We start from the raw sequence: 19,461 nt of genomic DNA on the forward strand, positions 1-19,461 counted from the left end.
CAGAGACGTCTCTAGGAACTAAGGGGCTGACAGCCAGCATGGAAATGAGACCTTATCCTAGAAACTGAATTCTGCCAACAGCCTGATTAAGCTTGAAAGTGGCTTTTCCCCCAGAGCCTCCAGAAGGGAACACAGCCTGCCTGACACTTTGAGTTCAGTCTTGGGAGACCCTTGAGAAAAATCCAGGTGACCCTGGACTTTGACACAGAAACTGTGAGATAATAAATGGGTGTTGTTGGAAGCCACTAAGAAATGTGTGGTTATTTGCTACAGCAGCAATAGAAAACTAATGTGCTTCTCTAAATCTTTGAAGGTAAATGTTCTTATTTGAACTTTATGGGTTGATGGATGTGAAATTCAAAGCAGAATTGGGATTTGAATCTACATCTGTTTGGCTTCAAAGGACTTTCTCCCCTAAGATATTATGTTCCTTTCCATGAGATGTTGAAATGTCTTACAAAATGTACATAGTGCTCTGTAAATAAAGGGTATGTTTATTTGTATTAGGAGTCATATTTATTTCAAAAATGTAAATAGGTTTTAAGCATAAATGACCAAAAAGGGTATTGAAATACAGCAGATGCAAAAGTAGTTTTGTTTGGATTTTATTTTCAGATCTAAAAGAAAAATAAGAGAGAGCTATTATGTTGTTAATTATGCCTTTTTAAATAAATTAAACAGGCCCATTTTTATTTGTATAAATAATTAAGAGATCCATTTTGGTTCTCTGACTTTGAGACAATGTTAAAGTGAAGTAGAGGTGGACAGTTTAATCCATCTTTTGTTTTCTAAGAGACTGAATTGCTCTTTTGGTCTGACAAATGTATGAATTACTTTTCCCTTCCCAAGAATTCTCTGATTACAGACACATATATGAGGGAAACAAAGAAATAAGTGACAATTTGAGATTTCATGAGGATAAACCTACGTGGAAGAATGGAATTTACATGTGGAAAGTTCTAATGTTGATCTTTTATGATGATAAATTTTTTAAAAGAATCCATATGCAAGAGCTACTTCCTATGTAGGTAGGATTTTCCCAGCATTTGCTCTTCAAGGAATTAGAAATTGAGGCTGATATTCCTACTGTCTACTAGGGCTAATATTTTCAATGTATTAGATAATCTTTTTCTAAACTCTAGACCCGGTTTCAGACTGTTACAGATCACTGAACAGCTTGTATTTAGATTATTTAGGTGAAAGCTCCCCTGTATATCAGTGATTATTGTTTTGCTCTCATTTCTCTTCATGTTCTTTAGTTTCCATGCCTGAAAGTCAGTCTTTCAGGTGAATTTTCTCTGGGAAAGATAAACGTAAATGCACGTAATAAAACAAAAGTCTCCGTACTTTTTCTACACCTTATGACTGCAATGTTCAAGAAGATTACAGTGACAGTAAACAACGAATAAAAGAGGCATGGAATGCTCATTTCAGAGACAAGAAGAGTTCAATTTCATTTATGCTTTCATCTATATGTCTCCATTGGATTTAACCTTTTCTTTCTCTCTCATCCCAATAGGAATACTATGACAAAGGAGATTACATTATTAGAGAGGGCGAGGAAGGAAGTACTTTCTTCATCTTAGCAAAAGGAAAGGTAAATATTAATTACAGCTTACTTAAAGTAAATCAAAAGGTCAGTTCCCATTAGTTTGGGAACTAATGCTATGGAAAGTCTCTGCATTGAACAGGTGAAGGAGCTTCTGTTCAGAAGAGTCCTGTGAGGTTTGGTCTGAACACCGAGTTTGGGGGTGCAAGAGACCTGTGATGGGTACTAGCTGAGACAGTAGCTTCTTAGTGATCCTAGGCATGTTGCTTGACTTTCTTTGGACCTCTCTTCATTGTGCATAAAATAACTAGATTCTTTCTAAGATCTCTTTTATCTGAGATTCTCAATCAGCCCAAGGGTCCAAGATCAGGCTGGAAAATATTTCCATCCAATGGATGTGACAAGTGTGGGGAGAATGAACTTGACAGTTGAGGACAACAGTGGCCAGCCATGAAGCTATAGAACGATATGGCTTCAAACTTCAATTCATATATCATAGCGCAAGTTGGTTTAGATGCTGAGGAAAATATTATGCCAGTATATATACAGTAGATCTTTTTCTTTACTTAGATACTTAGTGGATAACATGTTACCAGTTGTTCCTATGTTGACTCTGTCTACAATGTTCCTCAGAGATAAAAGGCATTAGTGAAATATTGAATGACAGAGTGAAACTTGAGCACCTGCATCCATAACCTGCCTGGATTTTACAGATGTTCTTTCTTCCATGGAAAAGTTTGTCAGGCACTACCCTTTGTAAATTGACTTGTGGTTGAACTTTGACCTGGGCACCCAGTGAAGGAAAACAAGATTAACAAAATAGTTTCAAACCTCAGAAACTCTTCAACACTCAGAAACACTTTTTATCATTTCTCTGCAACCTGGACCCCATGCTTTGAAAGCATTCCGACTAATAAACAAATTACATTTATTGTTTTTTAAAATTTTAATTCATTGCAACTTCCGTAAATGCTAATCAGAATGTCTAACCAACACAAAGCAACCCTCGTTATCTTGTTGAATTGGCGTAATTCTAGCCACAAACAGAAATATTGAAGTTTTTGTTCGGTTCTGCCGTGGGAATTCTTAAACTCTCCTGGGCCATGGGTCACACTGAGACACCCATGAAAGTTATGACCCTTCTCCAAATCCACATTTTGCATCCAGTTTTAGAGGGTAAAGGGATTTAACAAGTCAATCATGGACACCAGATTCAAAACTCCTGATACTTAGCCTTATTCTTGATTAATTTGTCAACTCTCCTTGGATTTTGAAATAATGGAAGTTCCTACAAGACCATTATTATTTGTCTCGAATATCTCTAGGAAGGAATCACTGGGTTCACATAAAAAATTTTAACTTTGAGAGGTAGGATTTGAATGGAGAATCTTTCTCTTACAGATGGGGAGTCATTTGGTTGTGTTAAATCACAGCATTTCTCGGTCCCTCCAAATGAGTTGACTGTAGCAAGATTGTCCTAACTACTACAAAGTTAAAGCAAAGGCTTGTCTATTTCCTTATTTCAGTCAAATTTTTATAGATCCAAAGGGTCTGGGTGAATGGATATTCAACCAGATTCTCATTTTTTTCTTTTTTCCCCTCTCTTTTTAATTGTTTAACATCGTTTAGGTAAAAGTCACCCAGAGCACAGAGGGCCATGATCAACCACAACTGATAAAAACACTGCAGAAAGGAGAATACTTTGGAGAAAAAGCTCTTATCAGGTAAATGTGTGATTTCTGTACCATACTTAAATAATTCTTTGAATGCTTTGCATGTGCAACTGCTCCTTTAGAGATGTCAAATTGAGCTACCAAATTAATGTCAGCTAATATTCAGGAATTAAACAAAAATTTTAAACTGGATACTAAAAATTTCATTTTTTTAAAAGAAAGTTTTATTCTCCTTTCTTCTTTTTTTTTTTTTTTAAGATTTTATTTATTTGACAGAGAGAGAGAGCACAAGTAGGCAGAGAGGCAGGCAGAGGGAGAGGGAGAAGCAGGCTCCCCGCTGAGCAGGGAGCCCAATGCGGAACTTGATCCCAGAACCCTTGGATCATGACCTGAGCCGGTCAAATGCTGGTTAAGGCAGATGCTTAACCAACTGAGCCACCCAGGCGCCCCTAACAATTTCATTGTTACGCATGAAATAAGTGGACTAATTTTGAACGAAAAGAAATGGGGAAAGCTTAAATTTGCTAGTGAAAATAAAATTGGTGTTCTATTAGAATCTTTAGTTGAAAAGAGTGTCAAAGAAAGAGACTAAAAACACTACATCAAAAACTAATGGTGTGATGTATGGTGATTAACATAACATAATAAAAAAAAAAGAAAGACTAAAGACATGAGAATTATAATTTTCCTTTAAGAATAAGTTTTTTATATTTCCAAGGTTTGAAATATTGCCATTTTCCACTTCTTAAAAAATTATTGAATAATGACTACATATTTTGTGTGCTTTAAAATCATTATGCCAAAAGCAATATTTCCTTAAGAATTTTTATCAGCTTATTTTGCAAGTTTTAGAAACAACTCAAAATAGTGTGTATGTTGGGGAGGGGGAAAGATGGTGGAGGAGTAGGGGACCCTATTTCAGCTGGTCCCCGGAATTGAGCTGGATATCTACCAGACCACTCTGAGCACCCATGAAACCAGCCTGAGATGTAAGAAGATCTGGATCTCTACAAACAGAATATTGCAGGCGGTTGGTTTTGAGGTACGAAGTGGGGAGCCATGATTCCACGGGCAGATATCAGAGGATAAACAGCAGCAGGAGGGTGCCTGGCCATGGGGATCCTACACCACCGTTGAGCGACAGCCTTGCGCGCTGCAGACGGGGCGCAGACTCGCAGACCAGTAGTGGTGGGGAAAGGACTTTAGGGCAGCCCCCGGTGTGGAAACCCAGAGCGGCGGGGTCACGCCTGCGAATTGCAGCCCCCGGGATGGAAACCCAGAGCGGCGGGGTTGCGTGCGTGCAAACTGGGAGCGGCTGGCGGTTTTAGAAGCACAAAGGGCAGAGACGTGCTCCGACCTGGAGGCAGGACTGGGAGCACTGCGGAGGGGCGCACAACACAGGACGCTGCAGTTTATAGCAGCACAGACAGAAACAGAGACAATGTGGCCTGGAGAGCTCACCGAAGAACAAGGCTGTGATCTCTCTGCTCTGAGGCAGAGGGTTGGAAACGGTCTCTTCTGCTCTGACTCGCGAAAGAGACGCGGAAAGCTGCCAGTGACAGCCACCAGAGGAAAAAAGCCCCCAAAACTGATTCCCACTGAGCCCATCCCCTGCCACAGGGGCGCAGGGCAACTCCACCCAAACAGGGTTGCCTGAGTAACAGCGCGGCAGGCCCCACCCGCAGAAGACAGGCTGGGAAAACAAGAGGCCAGCAACCCTAAGGTCCCAAGAAAACAGGTGCATCTTGCTTGGGTTCTGGTCAATAATTTGGACTCTATACATTCCCTCAAACACCCATCAACAGAATGACTAGGAGGAGGAGCCCCCAAAACAGAAAAGACTCAGAGATTATGACTTATGCTGCAGATTTACAAATGGATGCAGATATAACCAAGATGTCAGAAATGGAATTCAGGCTAGCAATTGTGAAGACAATGGCTAGAATGGAGAAATCAATTAATGGCAACATAGAGTCTCTAAGGGCAGAAATAAAAGGTGAATTGGCAGAACTTAAAAATGCTATCAATGAGATCCGGTCCAATCTAGATAATCTAACAGCTAGGGTAACTGAGGCAGAAGAGAGAATAAGTGACCTGGAAGACAATATAATAGATAAAAAGGGAAAAGAGGAGGCCAGGGAAAAACAACTCAGAATCCATGAAAATAGAATCAGAGAAATAAGTGACACCATGAAGCATTCCAATGTCAGAATAATTGGAATCCCAGAGGGAGTGGAGAGAGAGAGAGGACTAGAAGATGTATTTGAGCAAATCGTAGCTGAGAACTTCCCTAATCTGGGGAATGAAACAAACATTCGAGTCATAGAGGCAGAGAGGACCCCTTCTAAGATCAAGGAAAACATGCCAACACCCTGGCATGTAATAGTAAAACTTGCAAATCTTAGAACCAAGGAAACCATCTTAAGGGCAGTTAGGGGGAAGAGATTCCTTACGTACAGAGGGAGGAACATCAGAATAAAGTCAGACCTATCCACAGAGACCTGGCTAGCCAGAAAGCCCTGGCAAGACATATTCAGGGTACTAAATGAGAAGAACATGCAGCCAAGAATACTTTACCCAGCAAGGCTTTCATTTAGAATGGATGGAGAGATAAAGAGCTTCCACGACCGGCAGAAACTGAAAGAATATGTGACCACTAAGCTGGCCCTGCAAGAAATATTAAGGGGGGGTTCTATAAAAGGAGAAAGACCCCAAGAGTGATCTACAACAGAAATTTACAGGGACAATCTATAAAAACGTCTTCACAGGCAACATGATGACAATTAATTCATATTTTTCAATAATCACTCTCAACATGAATGGCCTGAACACTCCCATAAAATGGCACAGGGTTGCAGATTGGATAGAAAGACAGGACCCATCCATAGGCTGTGTACAAGAGACTCATTTTGAACCTAAAGATACATCCAGACTGAAAGTGAAGGGTTGGAGATGCATGTTCCATGCCAGCGGACCTCAAAAGAAAGCTGGGGTACCAATTCTTATATCAGACAAATTAGATTTTAAACTAAAGTCTGTAATAAGAGACACAGAAGGACACTATATCATTCTTACAGGGTCTATCCAACAAGAAGATCTAACAACTGTAAATATCTATGCCCCCAACATGGGAGCAGCCATCTATGTAAGCCAACTGTTAACCAAAATAGAGTCATATTGATAACAATACGTTAATTGTAGGAGATCTCAATACTCCACTCTCAGCAATGGACAGATCATCTAAGCAGAAAATCAACAAGGAGACAAGAACTTTGAATGATACATTGGACCAGATGGACCTCATAGATATTTACAGAACATTCCACCCTAAAACAACAGAATACTCATTCTTCTCGAGCGTGCATGGAACTTTCTCCAGAATAGACCATATACTGGGTCACAAATCAGGTCTCAACCAATACCAGAAGATTGAGATTATTCCCTGCATATTCTCAGACCACAATGCTCTAAAACTGGAACTCAATCACAAGAAAAAATTTGGCAGGAATTCAAACACTTGGAAGCTAAAGACCACTCTGCTCAAGAATGTTTGGGTCAACCAAGAAATCAAAGAAGAACTTAAACAATTCATGGAAATCAATGAGAATGAAAACACATTGATCCAAAACCTATGAGATACTGCAAAGGTGGTCCTAAGGGGGAAATACATAGCCATCCAAGCCTCACTCAAAAAAATAGAAAAATCCCGAATTCACCAACTAACTCTACACCTTAAAGAACTAGAGAAAAACCAACAAATGACGCCTAAGCCATGCATTAGAAGAGAAATAATTAAAATTAGAGCAGAAATCAATGAATTAGAAACCAGAAACACAGTAGATCAGATCAACGAAACTAGAAGTTGGTTCTTTGAAAGAATTAATAAGATTGATAAACCACTGGCCAGACTTATCCAAAAGAAAAGAGAAAGGACCCAAATTAATAAAATATGAATGAAACGGGAGAGATCATGACTAACACCAAGGAAATAGAAACAATTATTAGAAATTATTATCAACAACTATATGCCAATAAACTGAGCAATCTGGATGAAATGGAGGCCTTCCTGGAAACCTATAAGCTGCCAAGACTGAAACAGGAAGAAATTGACAACATGAATAGGCCAATAACCAGTAACAAGATTGAAGCAGTGATCAAAAACCTCCCAAAAAACAAGAGTCCAGGGCCTGATGGATTCCCTGGGGAATTCTACCAAACATTCAAAGAAGAAATAATGCCTATTCTACTGAAGCTGTTTCAAAAAATAGAAACAGAAGGAAAACTTCCAAACTCATTCTATGAGGCCAGCATTACCTTAATCCCCAAACCAGGCAAAGACCCCATCAAAAAGGAGAATTTCACACCGATATCCCTGATGAATATGGATTCCAAAATCCTCAACAAAATCCTAGCTAATAGGATCCAACAATACATTAAAAGGATCATCCACCACGACCAAGTGGGATTTATCCCCAGGATGCAAGTGTGGTTCAACATTCGCAAATCAATCAATGTGATAGAACACATTAATAAGAGGAGGGAGAAGAAGCATATGGTCCTCTCAATTGATACAGAAAAAGCATTTGACAAAATACAACATCCTTTCCTGATTAAAACTCTCCAGAGTATAGGGATAGAGGGAACATTCCTCAAGCTCATAAAATCCATCTATGAAAATCCCACAGCGAATATCATCCTCAATGGGGAAAAGCTGAGAGCCTTTCCCTTAAGATCAGGAACACATCAAGGATGCCCACTCTCGCCACTATTGTTCAACATAGTACTAGAAGTCCTAGCAACAGTAATCAGACAACAAAAAGAAATAAAAGGTGTTCAAATTGGCAAAGAAGAAGTCAAACTCTCTCTTTTCGCAGACGACATGATACTTTATGTGGAAAACCCAAAAGACTCCACCCCCAAATTACTGGAACTCATCCAGCAATTCAGTAATGTGGCAGGATACAAAATCAATGCACAAAAATCAGTTGCTTTCTTATACACTAACAATGCAACTGTAGAAAGAAATTAGAGAAACGATTCCATTTACAATAGCACCAAAAACCATAAGATACCTCGGGATAAACCTAACCAAAGAGGTAAAGGATCTATACTCTAGGAACTACAAAACACTCATGAAAGAAATTGAAGAAGACACAAAAAGATGGAAAAATATTCCATGCTCATGGATCGGAAGAATAAACATTGTTGAAATGTCTATGTTACCCAGAGCAATCTATACCTTCAGTGCCATCCCAATCAAAATTCCAATGACAGTTTTCAAAGTGCTGGAACAAACAATCCTAAAATTTGTATGGAATCAGAAAAGACCCCGAATCGCCAAGGAAATGTTGAAAAAGAAAAACAAAGCTGGAGGCATCACGTTGCCCGATTTCAAGCTATATTACAAAGCTGTGATCACCAAGACAGCATGGTACTGGCACAAAAACAAACATATAGACCAATGGAACAGAATAGAAAACCCGGATATGGACCCTCAACTCTATGGTCAAGTAATCTTTGACAAAGCAGGAAAAAACATGCAATGGAAAAAAGACAGTCTCTTCAATAAATGGTGCTGGGAAAATTGGACAGCCACATGCAGAAGAATGAAACTCGACCATTCTCTAACACCATTCACAAATATAAACTCAAAGTGGATGACAGACCTCAATGTGAGACAGGAATCCATCAAAATCCTACAAGAGAACATAGGCAGTAACCTCTTTGACATCGGCCACAGCAACTTTTTTCAAGACACATCTCCAAAAGCTAGTGAAACAAAAGCAAAAATGAACTTTTGGGACTTCATCAAGATAAAAAGCTTCTGCATAGCAAAGGAAACAGTCAACAAAACAAAGAGGCAACCCACAGAATGGGAGAAGATATTTGCAAATGACACTACAGATAAAGGGCTGGTATCCAAGATCTATAAAGAACTTCTCAAACTCAACACCCAAAAAACAAATAATCAAGTCAAAAAGTGGGCAGAAGATATGAAAAGACAATTCTCTGAAGAAGACATACAAATGGCTAACAGACACATGAAAAAATGTTCATCATCATTAGCCATCAGGGAAATTCAAATCAAAACCACAATGAGATACTACCTTACACCAGTTAGAATGGCAAAAATTGACAAGGCAAGAAACAACAAATGTTGGAGAAGTTGTGGAGAAAGGGGAACCCTCTTACACTGTTGGTGGGAATGCAAGTTGGTACAGCCACTTTGGAAAACAGTGTGGAAGTGCCTCAAAAAATTAAAAATAGAGCTACCCTATGACCCAGCAATTGCACTACTGGGTATTTACCCCAAAGACACAGATGTAATGAAAAGAAGGGCCATATGCACCCCAACGTTCATAGCAGCAATGTCCACAATAGCCAAACTGTGGAAAGAGCCGAGATGGCCTTCAACAGATGAATAGATAAAGAAGATGTGGTCCATATATACAATGGAATATTACTCAGCCATCAGGAAAGATGAATACCCAACTTTTACATCAACATGGATGGGACTGGAGGAGATTATGCTAAGTGAAATAAGTCAAGCAGAGAAAGTCAATTATCATATGGTTTCACTTATTTGTGGAACATAAGGAATAGCATGGAGGACATTAGGAGAAGGAAGGGAAAAATGGGGGAGGGAATTGGAGGGAGAGATGAATCATGAAGGACTATGGACTCTGAGAAACAAACAGGGTTTTAGAGGGGAGGGGGGATTGGTTAGCCCAGTGATGAGTATTAAGGAGGGCATGTACTGCATGGAGCACTGGGTGTTATACGAAAAAAATGGATCGTGGATCACCACATCAAAAACCAATGATGTATTGTATGGTGACTAACATAACATAATAAAATTTAAAAAAATTAATTAAAAAAATAGTGTGTATGAAACGTCTACCTGAACCTTACGTCTTTTGATGGATGAGGTTATCTACTCTTAATCTAACTTATGGAAGAAATATTTATAAAGATCAAAAAATGTCTCAGGAGACACTGTGTACTTCCTGGGACTCAGAAAACAACCTCAAGTAAAAAAACAACAACAACACATTTTCTTAAATATAAATGACTTTAGGGGCACCTGGGTGGCTCAGTCATTGGGCATCTGCCTTCGGCTCAGGTTGTGATCCCAGGGCACTGGGATAGAGCCCCACATCGGGCTCCCCGCTCTGCCGGAAGCCTGCTTCTCCCTCCCCCACGCCCCCTGCTTGTGTTCCCTCTCTTGCTGTGTCTCTCTCTGTCAAATAAATAAATAAAAATCTTAAAAAAAAAATAAATAACTTTATAAAAGATCAAATTAGAGTTTTGAATTGCTTCTCAGCCTTTTGACTAAGATCAAGTGTAGAGTTTTGAGCAATACTTTTTTTGGAGTTACGTATGTTTTTAAAGGACTATTTGAAATTAGTTGAGACATCATTTAAACTTTATGTTATTACTAAATGGTTTTTATTTCCAATTTGTGCTTATAGAAACAAGTATTATTTCTGTTCACTTTCTTCCTTTTAAATTTTTGTCATGATGTGCCAGTTTTGCTGATTTGTATGTGATGATAATATTAAGTATAGAGCAAAGAAAAGGTGTTCATAAATTACTGGGAGACAAATTTGATTATTTAAAAATTATGAAGCTCTTATTTTTAATGGAAAAACTGTTTAAACTTAGTAAGTTAGATTATGGTTATTTTGTAAACAATTTAAAAATGGAATTTAAAGACAAGCTAAAATGTTTTTTTCCCGTTTTCTAGCTCGTAATTAACTTGTTTCAACAACAGGGAAATTGTCCTTTTTAATTTTTTTGGTTGTGACAATATGAATAGGTTCATGTAATATAATTATGTAATATTGTTATTCAAAACTTCAATGTATTTGTTGTTAACATTACTAGATTCTTTTTCTCATACCTTCAAAAAAAAAAAACAACTAAAGTTTGAAAGTGCAGAGAACTTTATAAATACACCGTAAGAGTCAAAGAGCTCTTGAAAGAAATACACTGTCTGATTTTGCTGGACCTGAAATAATTTATGCTATATGTTGCAGCCAGCCAATTACAGTGTTTTCCCATGAGAAACATGGGAATTTGTATTTAATATAGATACACAACTCCCCGGGCATTTGGAAGCATAAAGCTAAAATCAAGGAAAAGGAGCATTGGATACAAATATTTTTACATTTTTGTTCATTTCTTTGCTATCACTTTTTAGGGCCACTGATGGCGACTCAATATTCCTTATAGTCTGTGTATTTCTGGGACTTGACATTAATTAGTCCCAGGAGTTCTTGCAACATTTTATGGGCAAAAATTTATCCATGGCACTTACACAGTTATTATGAAAGAAACATATGTGTATTTATAAACCCTAATATTTATAAAGTGTTTGCAGAGAATATTCCTAGTCAGTCTTGACACTGACAAGTGAAAGGGATGCCATACCTTTGTTTTTCTGAACTCACAAATCAAATTGGCTCATATCTAAGATCATATGTATATGCATATGTATGTGTATATGTATATCTATCTCTACATATAGATATAGATGTCTACACACATACAAGTTGAGTACAGGCTACCCAGCTCTCAGCTCAAAAGCTCATCAAGCTGGAATGTTTTCACCTATGTCTCTAGCAAGGACCCTATAAATTTGGGAGGAACTATGGGTTATATCAGAAGGACCCTGGATATTAGCTATGAGGATAAGGGACTTCTTTGGAATGAGAAATGGGTCATCAGGTTTTTCCTATTCCATCACTAAGGGAAGAAGAAGGAACTATATATATACTTTGTGTGATGCCATTTTTGATGAAGATGCTTAGAGCAGTCTCAGTCTCCTTGTTCCTCCCAGTTACCTTAAATGAATCTCACAGCACTGGGTACCATCTGGGTGTACCATTTTTCAGTGTCTTTAGTTTGTAACTTATAGAGGAGGAAACTAATACAAATAAAGGTCTCTAAAGAAATACTTTACCCAGTGCTTGGCCTATTGGTATCCTTTAGGTCATTAAGTTTACAGTCATTAGGTCATATGTCATAATTCATTGTATCTAGGATATCAATTGTGAGATGCACCAATTATATTATGTACCCTTGAGAAAGAAAGACAGTGCTATTAATTACAATATGATTCATCATCAATTGTAAGACATGCTCTGATTTCAGAGATTTTAGTGGAAAATGTACATCTTAGGCTTTATGAAATTAAAGTATTTTCGTGTTTATTTAAATCATTGGGTGATATGATACTCAAAACACTTTCTTTGGGCTTTATTCTTGATTGTTTTTTTTTATTCTATGTTAATTACTTGAATGTTTTCCCAGTAAATTTTTTTGATCTGTTAATTTCAGTTTTGGCTGCTTATAATTAGCAATTCCCACTTGATCACAGGAGAGGTATTTTATTTTGTCTGAAACAAAGCCCAGAAGGATATTCCATAGACAGTCACAGTCACTGATTCCTCTCTGTTCCCAGTGCAGTTATCTTGTCTGAATTCCTTGCATATGTAACCTTTATTGGGACACATTTCCAGTCCTTTTTTGGAAAGGGATGGAATATACGTTATGATGTTAAAAAAAAAAAAAAGCAGTCTTTGGAAGGTTTAAGTGATGGTGTTTCATAAAAAAGTAGGTTCTCTAATAAAAATGGATGTTTAATTTCTAACGGTGGAAAATTGACTTCCCTGTTTCTGTCTGCAGTGAGGATGTCAGATCAGCTAACATTATTGCTGAAGAAAATGATGTGGCATGCCTAGTTATAGATCGAGAGTGAGTATGCTGATGTTGTCGGAGAAGGTAGGCTGCGGCCACCTTTGAAGACTTGGCCTTCTGTTACTCCAAGGGCCCATCTGTCTTCTCATTCATCACCACTTAGAAATGCTGGCCAATCCTCAGCTGCGAGTACATTCTATTAAAATTCATGGGGAGGAACTGGGCCTTCTGATCTGAATCTGTCTGGGGTAGTGGTAGATGCTTGCAGGCTAAATATTTTGTGTGCAAAGTTTGTACATAAATATCAATGATAGACTGATTTAAATGCTTCATCTTCCAGAGGAATAAGCTTATTAGTACTCTTGGATTTTTTTCCCAACACAATATAGTGAACAATTCCATAATTTATTTCTAAAATGCTCTAAGCAGTCAAAAATTTTTTTGAATAAAACCTATCTCTCTTGAACATAATATAAAATAGCCATTAGCTCTATGTATTTCCAGAGAAGGTTTAATTTAACATTTGTAGTAAGTTGCAAGTGGTGTGTCTTAATATTAATCTCTAAATGTCTCAGGTTGTTTTTCAGAAAAAGTCTTACCTTGTGTCCTTAATTCATTTCAAATCATATTTGAATCTGGCCCTTCGGGTCTCTCATTAATCAGTTGTCGGTTTACTGATTTTCTAGATATAATAAAGGAAATTCAAATATACCAAAGCTAGGCCATTGTCTAAGAAATGTCTTAGTGTAGTCAAAGAAATAGGGCATACTCATATAAAATATTAGCAAAAAATAGTAAAATGACAAGAAATATCACAAGGGAGTATGTAGTTGATTGCTAATTGAACATAACATTCATATTGAACATAGAATTGTGGAGATTTAGAACTGGAAAGAACTTTAGAATATTTAAAAAATCTTTGTATTATGGAAAATTTCCATATATTAAAAAGCAGACAGGATAGTATTATGAACCCCATAATGCAAGTCCAAAAATTATCAATTAATGCCTTATCTGTATCACTTTGCTACCCCCTCCCTGCCTTCTCCATACTATTTTCAAGCAAATTCCAAACATAAAATTATTTCATCTATAAATTTTAGTAGCATCTCTAAAAGATAAATGTTACTTAAAATACATGACCACAATAACATTAACACACCCAGTTAGCAATAATTCTTTTTTATTTATTATTTGTAATCAAGATATAATTGATACATAACTTTAAATTACTTTTAGGTGTGTAACATGATTTGAAAGATGTATATATTGCAAAATGACCACTGCAATCAGTCTAGTTAGCATCCATCACCACACATAGAACAATAATTCTTAATATCACTTCAAATTATTTTAATCTCTCTCTCATGGATAAGAAGAGGAAGTCCCGGATTGGTAAAGAGTTGCCCCAGCATTGCCATCTGTGATGGAGCACAGATTTCTCTCAGAGTTCTTTCCACTGTGCCATTTGGCTCCCATAGCATGTGTTCAGAAAGAGGAGTGGGCAAGGTTTTTTTTTTTAGGTGAGGAAATGGTGCTTAAAAATTAATAGGAATTTTTCAGGCAAATGGGAAATGTAGAAGTCTCTCCAGGTGAAGTATAACTTAAAAACAAAGGCATGGGGGCCAGAAAGTGCAAAATATGTTCAGATAAAGGTAATCTTTGGATGCCAGCTCACAAATGGAAAATATATTGGTACAGTATTGTCCTGATAATGCATTGTTTTGTGTATGAGTTCTTTAAAAATATATGCATGCACTAAATAGCATTAGCTGTGCAGTAGAATCTTATAAATTGCTCTGAAACTCTGGGACTAAAAATATGACAAAAAGGAAGAACTCCTTTCCTTTTTCTTCATTGTAACCACACAAGCAAGTTTTTATACAATATCTCATGTATTCATAATCCCCAAAAAGGATGCAAGGATTTTGTAGAATTTATATATTATTTGGAAGTTTATAATTTTAAAATGTTCAATTTACATGTATACAGCTGAGATTCTGTAGTGTACAGAGTATTGTATTAGGCTCGAGACTTAAAAAATTACATGAATTTATTCTATGGGTGAGAAAAGCTGAATATCAGGTATGACCAGGTTGACCTACATCCTGGATTTCCTGGATAGTTCTTGTTGTCCCAGCATATTATTGGCACCACCTTTCACTCTGAAAAGTATTCAGCTTGAATGGCGAATTATATCATCATCATAGTTATGACTAATAGACTAGGTTAATATCCCATGATAATTCTCCCACAGTACCCTATATACCCTTATATCATCATTCACATTATACTTAATTGCTTTATTTAACATCTGTCTTCCCAGTCTTCTGTAAGCTTCATGAGAACAGAAACATTTCCTTGTTCACTGCTTTTGCAAGGCTAGCAAATGACCTAGTCCTTGGCAGACGGGAGGGGCTCCACATGTTGGCTGAATAAAGGGCACCATCCTTGCAATGAAATGTAGTGACTGAAAGCCTTTGGCTCTTTATTTCTTCTTTCCTAATGCATTGTTTTCAAAATGCATAGAATGAATACATTGCAAGGAGGAGAGTTAGTTTTCCTATTTTTAGAATGTAATGAAATGTAGTGACTGAAAGCCTTTGGCTCTTTATTTCTTCTTTCCTAATGCATTGTTTCAAAATGCATAGAATGAATACACTGCAAGGAGGAGAGTTAGTTTTCCTATTTTTAGAATGTAATAAAATGTGCAAAATGGCAGTAGCTCTGAATATGTGGGGAGTGTGATTTGTGACATCTCCATCATTGGTTGTTGGGATAGCTCTCAAAGGAAGTGATTACATCTCATGCTGTACCATCAAAGTGATTATAGGCTGTTTGTTACAGCTAGCATGTTGTAGCCATTTAAATTTGCTTTAACTTGAGTTTGTGAAGAATTTCTAGGGACCTGGGATGCCCGTGTAAGCCTACATTTTAAACATGAGATTTGTTTACGGTACTTTAATTAGTTTAACAGCAGGCCAATAATGGTGACATAGAATAAATAAAAGCAAAATAAAGTACAAGAAGTATTTCTCTTTTACTTGAAAATTTCAACTATTGGAAATTTGAAATTTCATGGCAATACTCTTGTTTCTCACTGCTCTACAGTCAATGAAGGACAGTTCACAGAGGATAGAAAAGAGGGGAGAGTAGCTCTGAAGGGAAAAATGGAAAATACCCAGCATGGTATATAAGATCTGCTTAATAATGGAAATGTAGGTTGGTGGCCAGTTCAATGTGGGTAGAGGTCTTCAGGGCTAGGCAGGCAACAGATGGCAACAGTACAGTAATGAGACGGGTCTGGTTTATTAGTTCTAGGTGTTTTGAGGTCAATTTTCATTCCTTTCATTTTGCTATGCTCAGGTGCTTAAAATTCAGCAAGAAGATTAAAGCATAGTTTCTAGAAGGATACTATTTTGCAGTAAGGAAGAGAACTACCCTAAAAATCACAAATTGAAGTAGGTTGTCTAGTGTAGGGATGGGGAAGCATTGAAAAGATAATCAAGAAAATATATTTCACTTGGTGAGGAAGGCAATTCTTTATTTCTCATGGGCAAGGCTGTGATTAAGAATTCCCACAAACAATGTAGTGAAATTAGATGACGCCACACACGTCTGATTTGTGGAGGTGAGAGTGGTCAAGGGAAGATGTTGGCTGAGCCTCAGAGAACCACTGAGATAAAGTAAAAAAAAATGGATTTAATTATGAAGGAATGTAAAATGAGGAGTATTACCAAGGGAAAAGAAAAGAAAAATTTTCTCCTTGAGGAGCAAGATGGCGGAGGAGTAGGAGACGTTAATTTCGTCTCGTCCCAGGAATTCAGCTAGATATGGATCAAACCATTCTGAACACCTACGAACTCAACAGGAGATCAAAGAAAAGAATAGCAGCAACTCTCTGAACAGAGAAGCGACCACTTTCTGGAAGGTACGACGTGCAGAGAAGTGAATCCGAGGTGATATTCGGGAGGATAGATGGGCGGGGGAGGGAGCCTCCATCAGCCGCTACCAGCAAGTGATAGAGCTGCGGAGCACAAAATCAGAACTTTTAGAAGTCAGCTCCGCTGAGGGACGTCGCTCCGGTGGCTAATCAGGGGGGTGGAACCCTCGCTGGGACAGTGTGGTCTCAGGACCCTCGGGGTCACAGAAAGACCAGGGGTGCCTGAGTGCGGCAGAGCTCCCAGGTATCAGAGCAGGAAAGCCGGCTGCAGAAACGGAGCCAAGGAGTGGGCTCTCAGCTTGGGGTTGCCATAAACCGTGGTCCACGGCACAGTCAGGCCACTGCTCTTCCAGCAGGGGACCCAACAAGTGACAGATCCGGGGAAACTCCCCTTCCTTCTCGGGGAGGAGTGGTGCGGGAGTGCACTGCAGGGATCGGCTGGGTCTGGAGACTCCACACGGGGTCGTGTGCCAGAGATAGAAATGCTCAGTCACAGGCCAGGTGAGCACGGAGTGCGGCCGGAGACCAGGGAGACGGGAGTGAGTGACTGCTTTTCTCTGGAGGCGCACTGAGGAGCAGGGCCCCGAGTTCTCGGCTCCTCCGGGGCGGAGATTGGGAGGCCGCCATTTTCACGCTCGTCCTCCAAAGCTGTACGGAAAGTTTGCAGGGAACAAAAGCTCCCGAGAGCAAACCTGAGCAGATTACTTAGCCCCGACTGGCAAGGGCAGGGCAATTCTGCCTCCGGCAAAGACATTTGGGAACCCCGGCAACAGGCCCCTCCCCCGGAAGATCAGCAAGAACAGCCAGCCAAGACCAAGTTTACTGATCAATGAGAATAGCAGAACTCCAGTGCTAGGGGAATACTGCACATAGAATTCATGGCTTTTTGCCCATGATTCTTTAGTGTTTCAGAGTTAATTTTCTTAATTTTCTTTTCTTTTTTTTTTCTTTTTGGATTTTTCTTTTTCCCCTTTTCAACCAACATCTTATCACTCCCCTTTTTAAAAAATCTTTTTTTATTTTTCATTTTTAGAGTCATATTCTATTCCTTTCATAGTAGTTAACCTTATTTTTGGTATATATATATATAAGTTGGTCTCTCTTTAAAATTTGGGAATTTAGTTTCTTCTAATAGACCAAAATATACCCTAAATCTCTAGTGTATGGCTTTGTTCTAGTCTCCCACCTGATCACATTCTCTCCCTTTTTTTTTAATTCTCTTCTTTCTTTTTCCAACCAACTTCTTATCAATTCCTTTTATAAAATCTTTTATAATTTTCATCTTTAAAGTCATAGTCCATCCCTTCATCGTATTTACCCTTATTTTTGTACATTATATTATGTAAGTTTCTCTTTCTTTAAAATTTTGGGAGACACTTTCTTCTAACAGACCAAAATACGCCCCAAATCTAGTGTGTGGCACTGATCTATGCACCAGCCTGATCATATTTGATTATATTCTGGTTTTTTTCTTGTTGTTCTTTTTTATTTATCCTTTTCTTTTTCTTTTTTTTTTTCTTTTTTCTTTCTTTCCCTTTCTTTTCCCCCGGTTTCAGGTCTCTTCTGATTTGTTTAGTGTATATTTTTCTGGGGTCATTATTACCCTGTTCACATTTTGTTCTCTCATTCACCTATTCTGCTCTGGACAAAATGACAAGATGGAAAAAAATCACCTCAAAAAAAAGAACAAGAGGCAGTACCGACTGCCAGGGACCTAATCAATACGGACATTAGTAAGATGTCAGAACTAGAGTTCAGAATGACGATTTTAAAGATACTAGCTGGGCTTGAAAAAGCATGGAAATTATTAGAGAAACCCTTTCTGGAGAAATAAAAGAACTAAAATCTAACCAAGTTGAAATCAAAAAGGTTATTAATGAGGTGCAATCAAAAATGGAGGCTCTAACTGCTAGGATAAATGAGGCAGAAGAGAGAATAGTGATATAGAAGACCAAATGATGGAAAATAAAGAAGCTGAGAAAAAGAGAGATAAACAACTATTGGATCACGAGGGCAGAATTCGAGAGATAAGTGATACCATAAGACGAAACAATATTAGAATAATTGGGATCCCAGAAGAAGAAGAAAGAGAGGGTCAGAAGGTATATTGGAGCAAATCATATCAGAGAACTTCCCTAATTTGGGGAAGGAAACAGGCATCAAAATCCAGCAGGCACAGAACCCCCCTCAAAATCAATAAAAATAGGTCAACACCCTGACATCTAATAGTAAAACTTATGAGTCTCAGAGACAAAGAGAAAATCCTGAAAGCAGCTCAGGAGAAGAGATCTGTAACCTACAATGGTAGAAACATTAGATTGGCAACAGACCTATCCACAGAGACCTGGCAGGCCAGAAAGGACTGGCATGATATATTCAGAGCACTAAATGAGAAAAATATGCAGCCAAGAATACTATATCCAGCTAGGCTGTCATTGAAAATAGAAATAAAAAGCTTCCAGGACAAACAAAAACTAAAGGAATTTGCAAACACGAAACCAGCCCTACAAGAAATATTGAAAGGGGTCCTCTAAGCAAAGAGAGAGCCTAAAAGTAACATAGACCAGAAAGGAACACAGACAATATATAGTAAC

At 38.1% G+C, this 19,461-nt stretch overlaps 1 protein-coding gene across 1 annotated transcript in view; it reads left to right on the forward strand.

Moving 5' to 3' along the window:
• The window catches only part of PRKG2 (protein kinase cGMP-dependent 2), a 95,201-nt gene that overhangs the window by 35,414 nt on the left and 40,326 nt on the right, over positions 1–19,461 (forward strand). Inside the window, exons 6-8 of the mRNA XM_035004697.1 lie at positions 1,520–1,597; positions 3,179–3,273; positions 12,913–12,981. Coding sequence (XP_034860588.1) covers positions 1,520–1,597; positions 3,179–3,273; positions 12,913–12,981 — 242 coding nt within the window. The remainder of the gene's footprint in view (positions 1–1,519; positions 1,598–3,178; positions 3,274–12,912; positions 12,982–19,461) is intronic.

Source organism: Mirounga leonina, unplaced genomic scaffold (assembly GCF_011800145.1).
Source record: "Mirounga leonina isolate KUSES-001 unplaced genomic scaffold, KU_Mleo_1.0 Mir_129, whole genome shotgun sequence".
In the NCBI taxonomy this organism is placed as follows: domain Eukaryota; kingdom Metazoa; phylum Chordata; class Mammalia; order Carnivora; family Phocidae; genus Mirounga; species Mirounga leonina.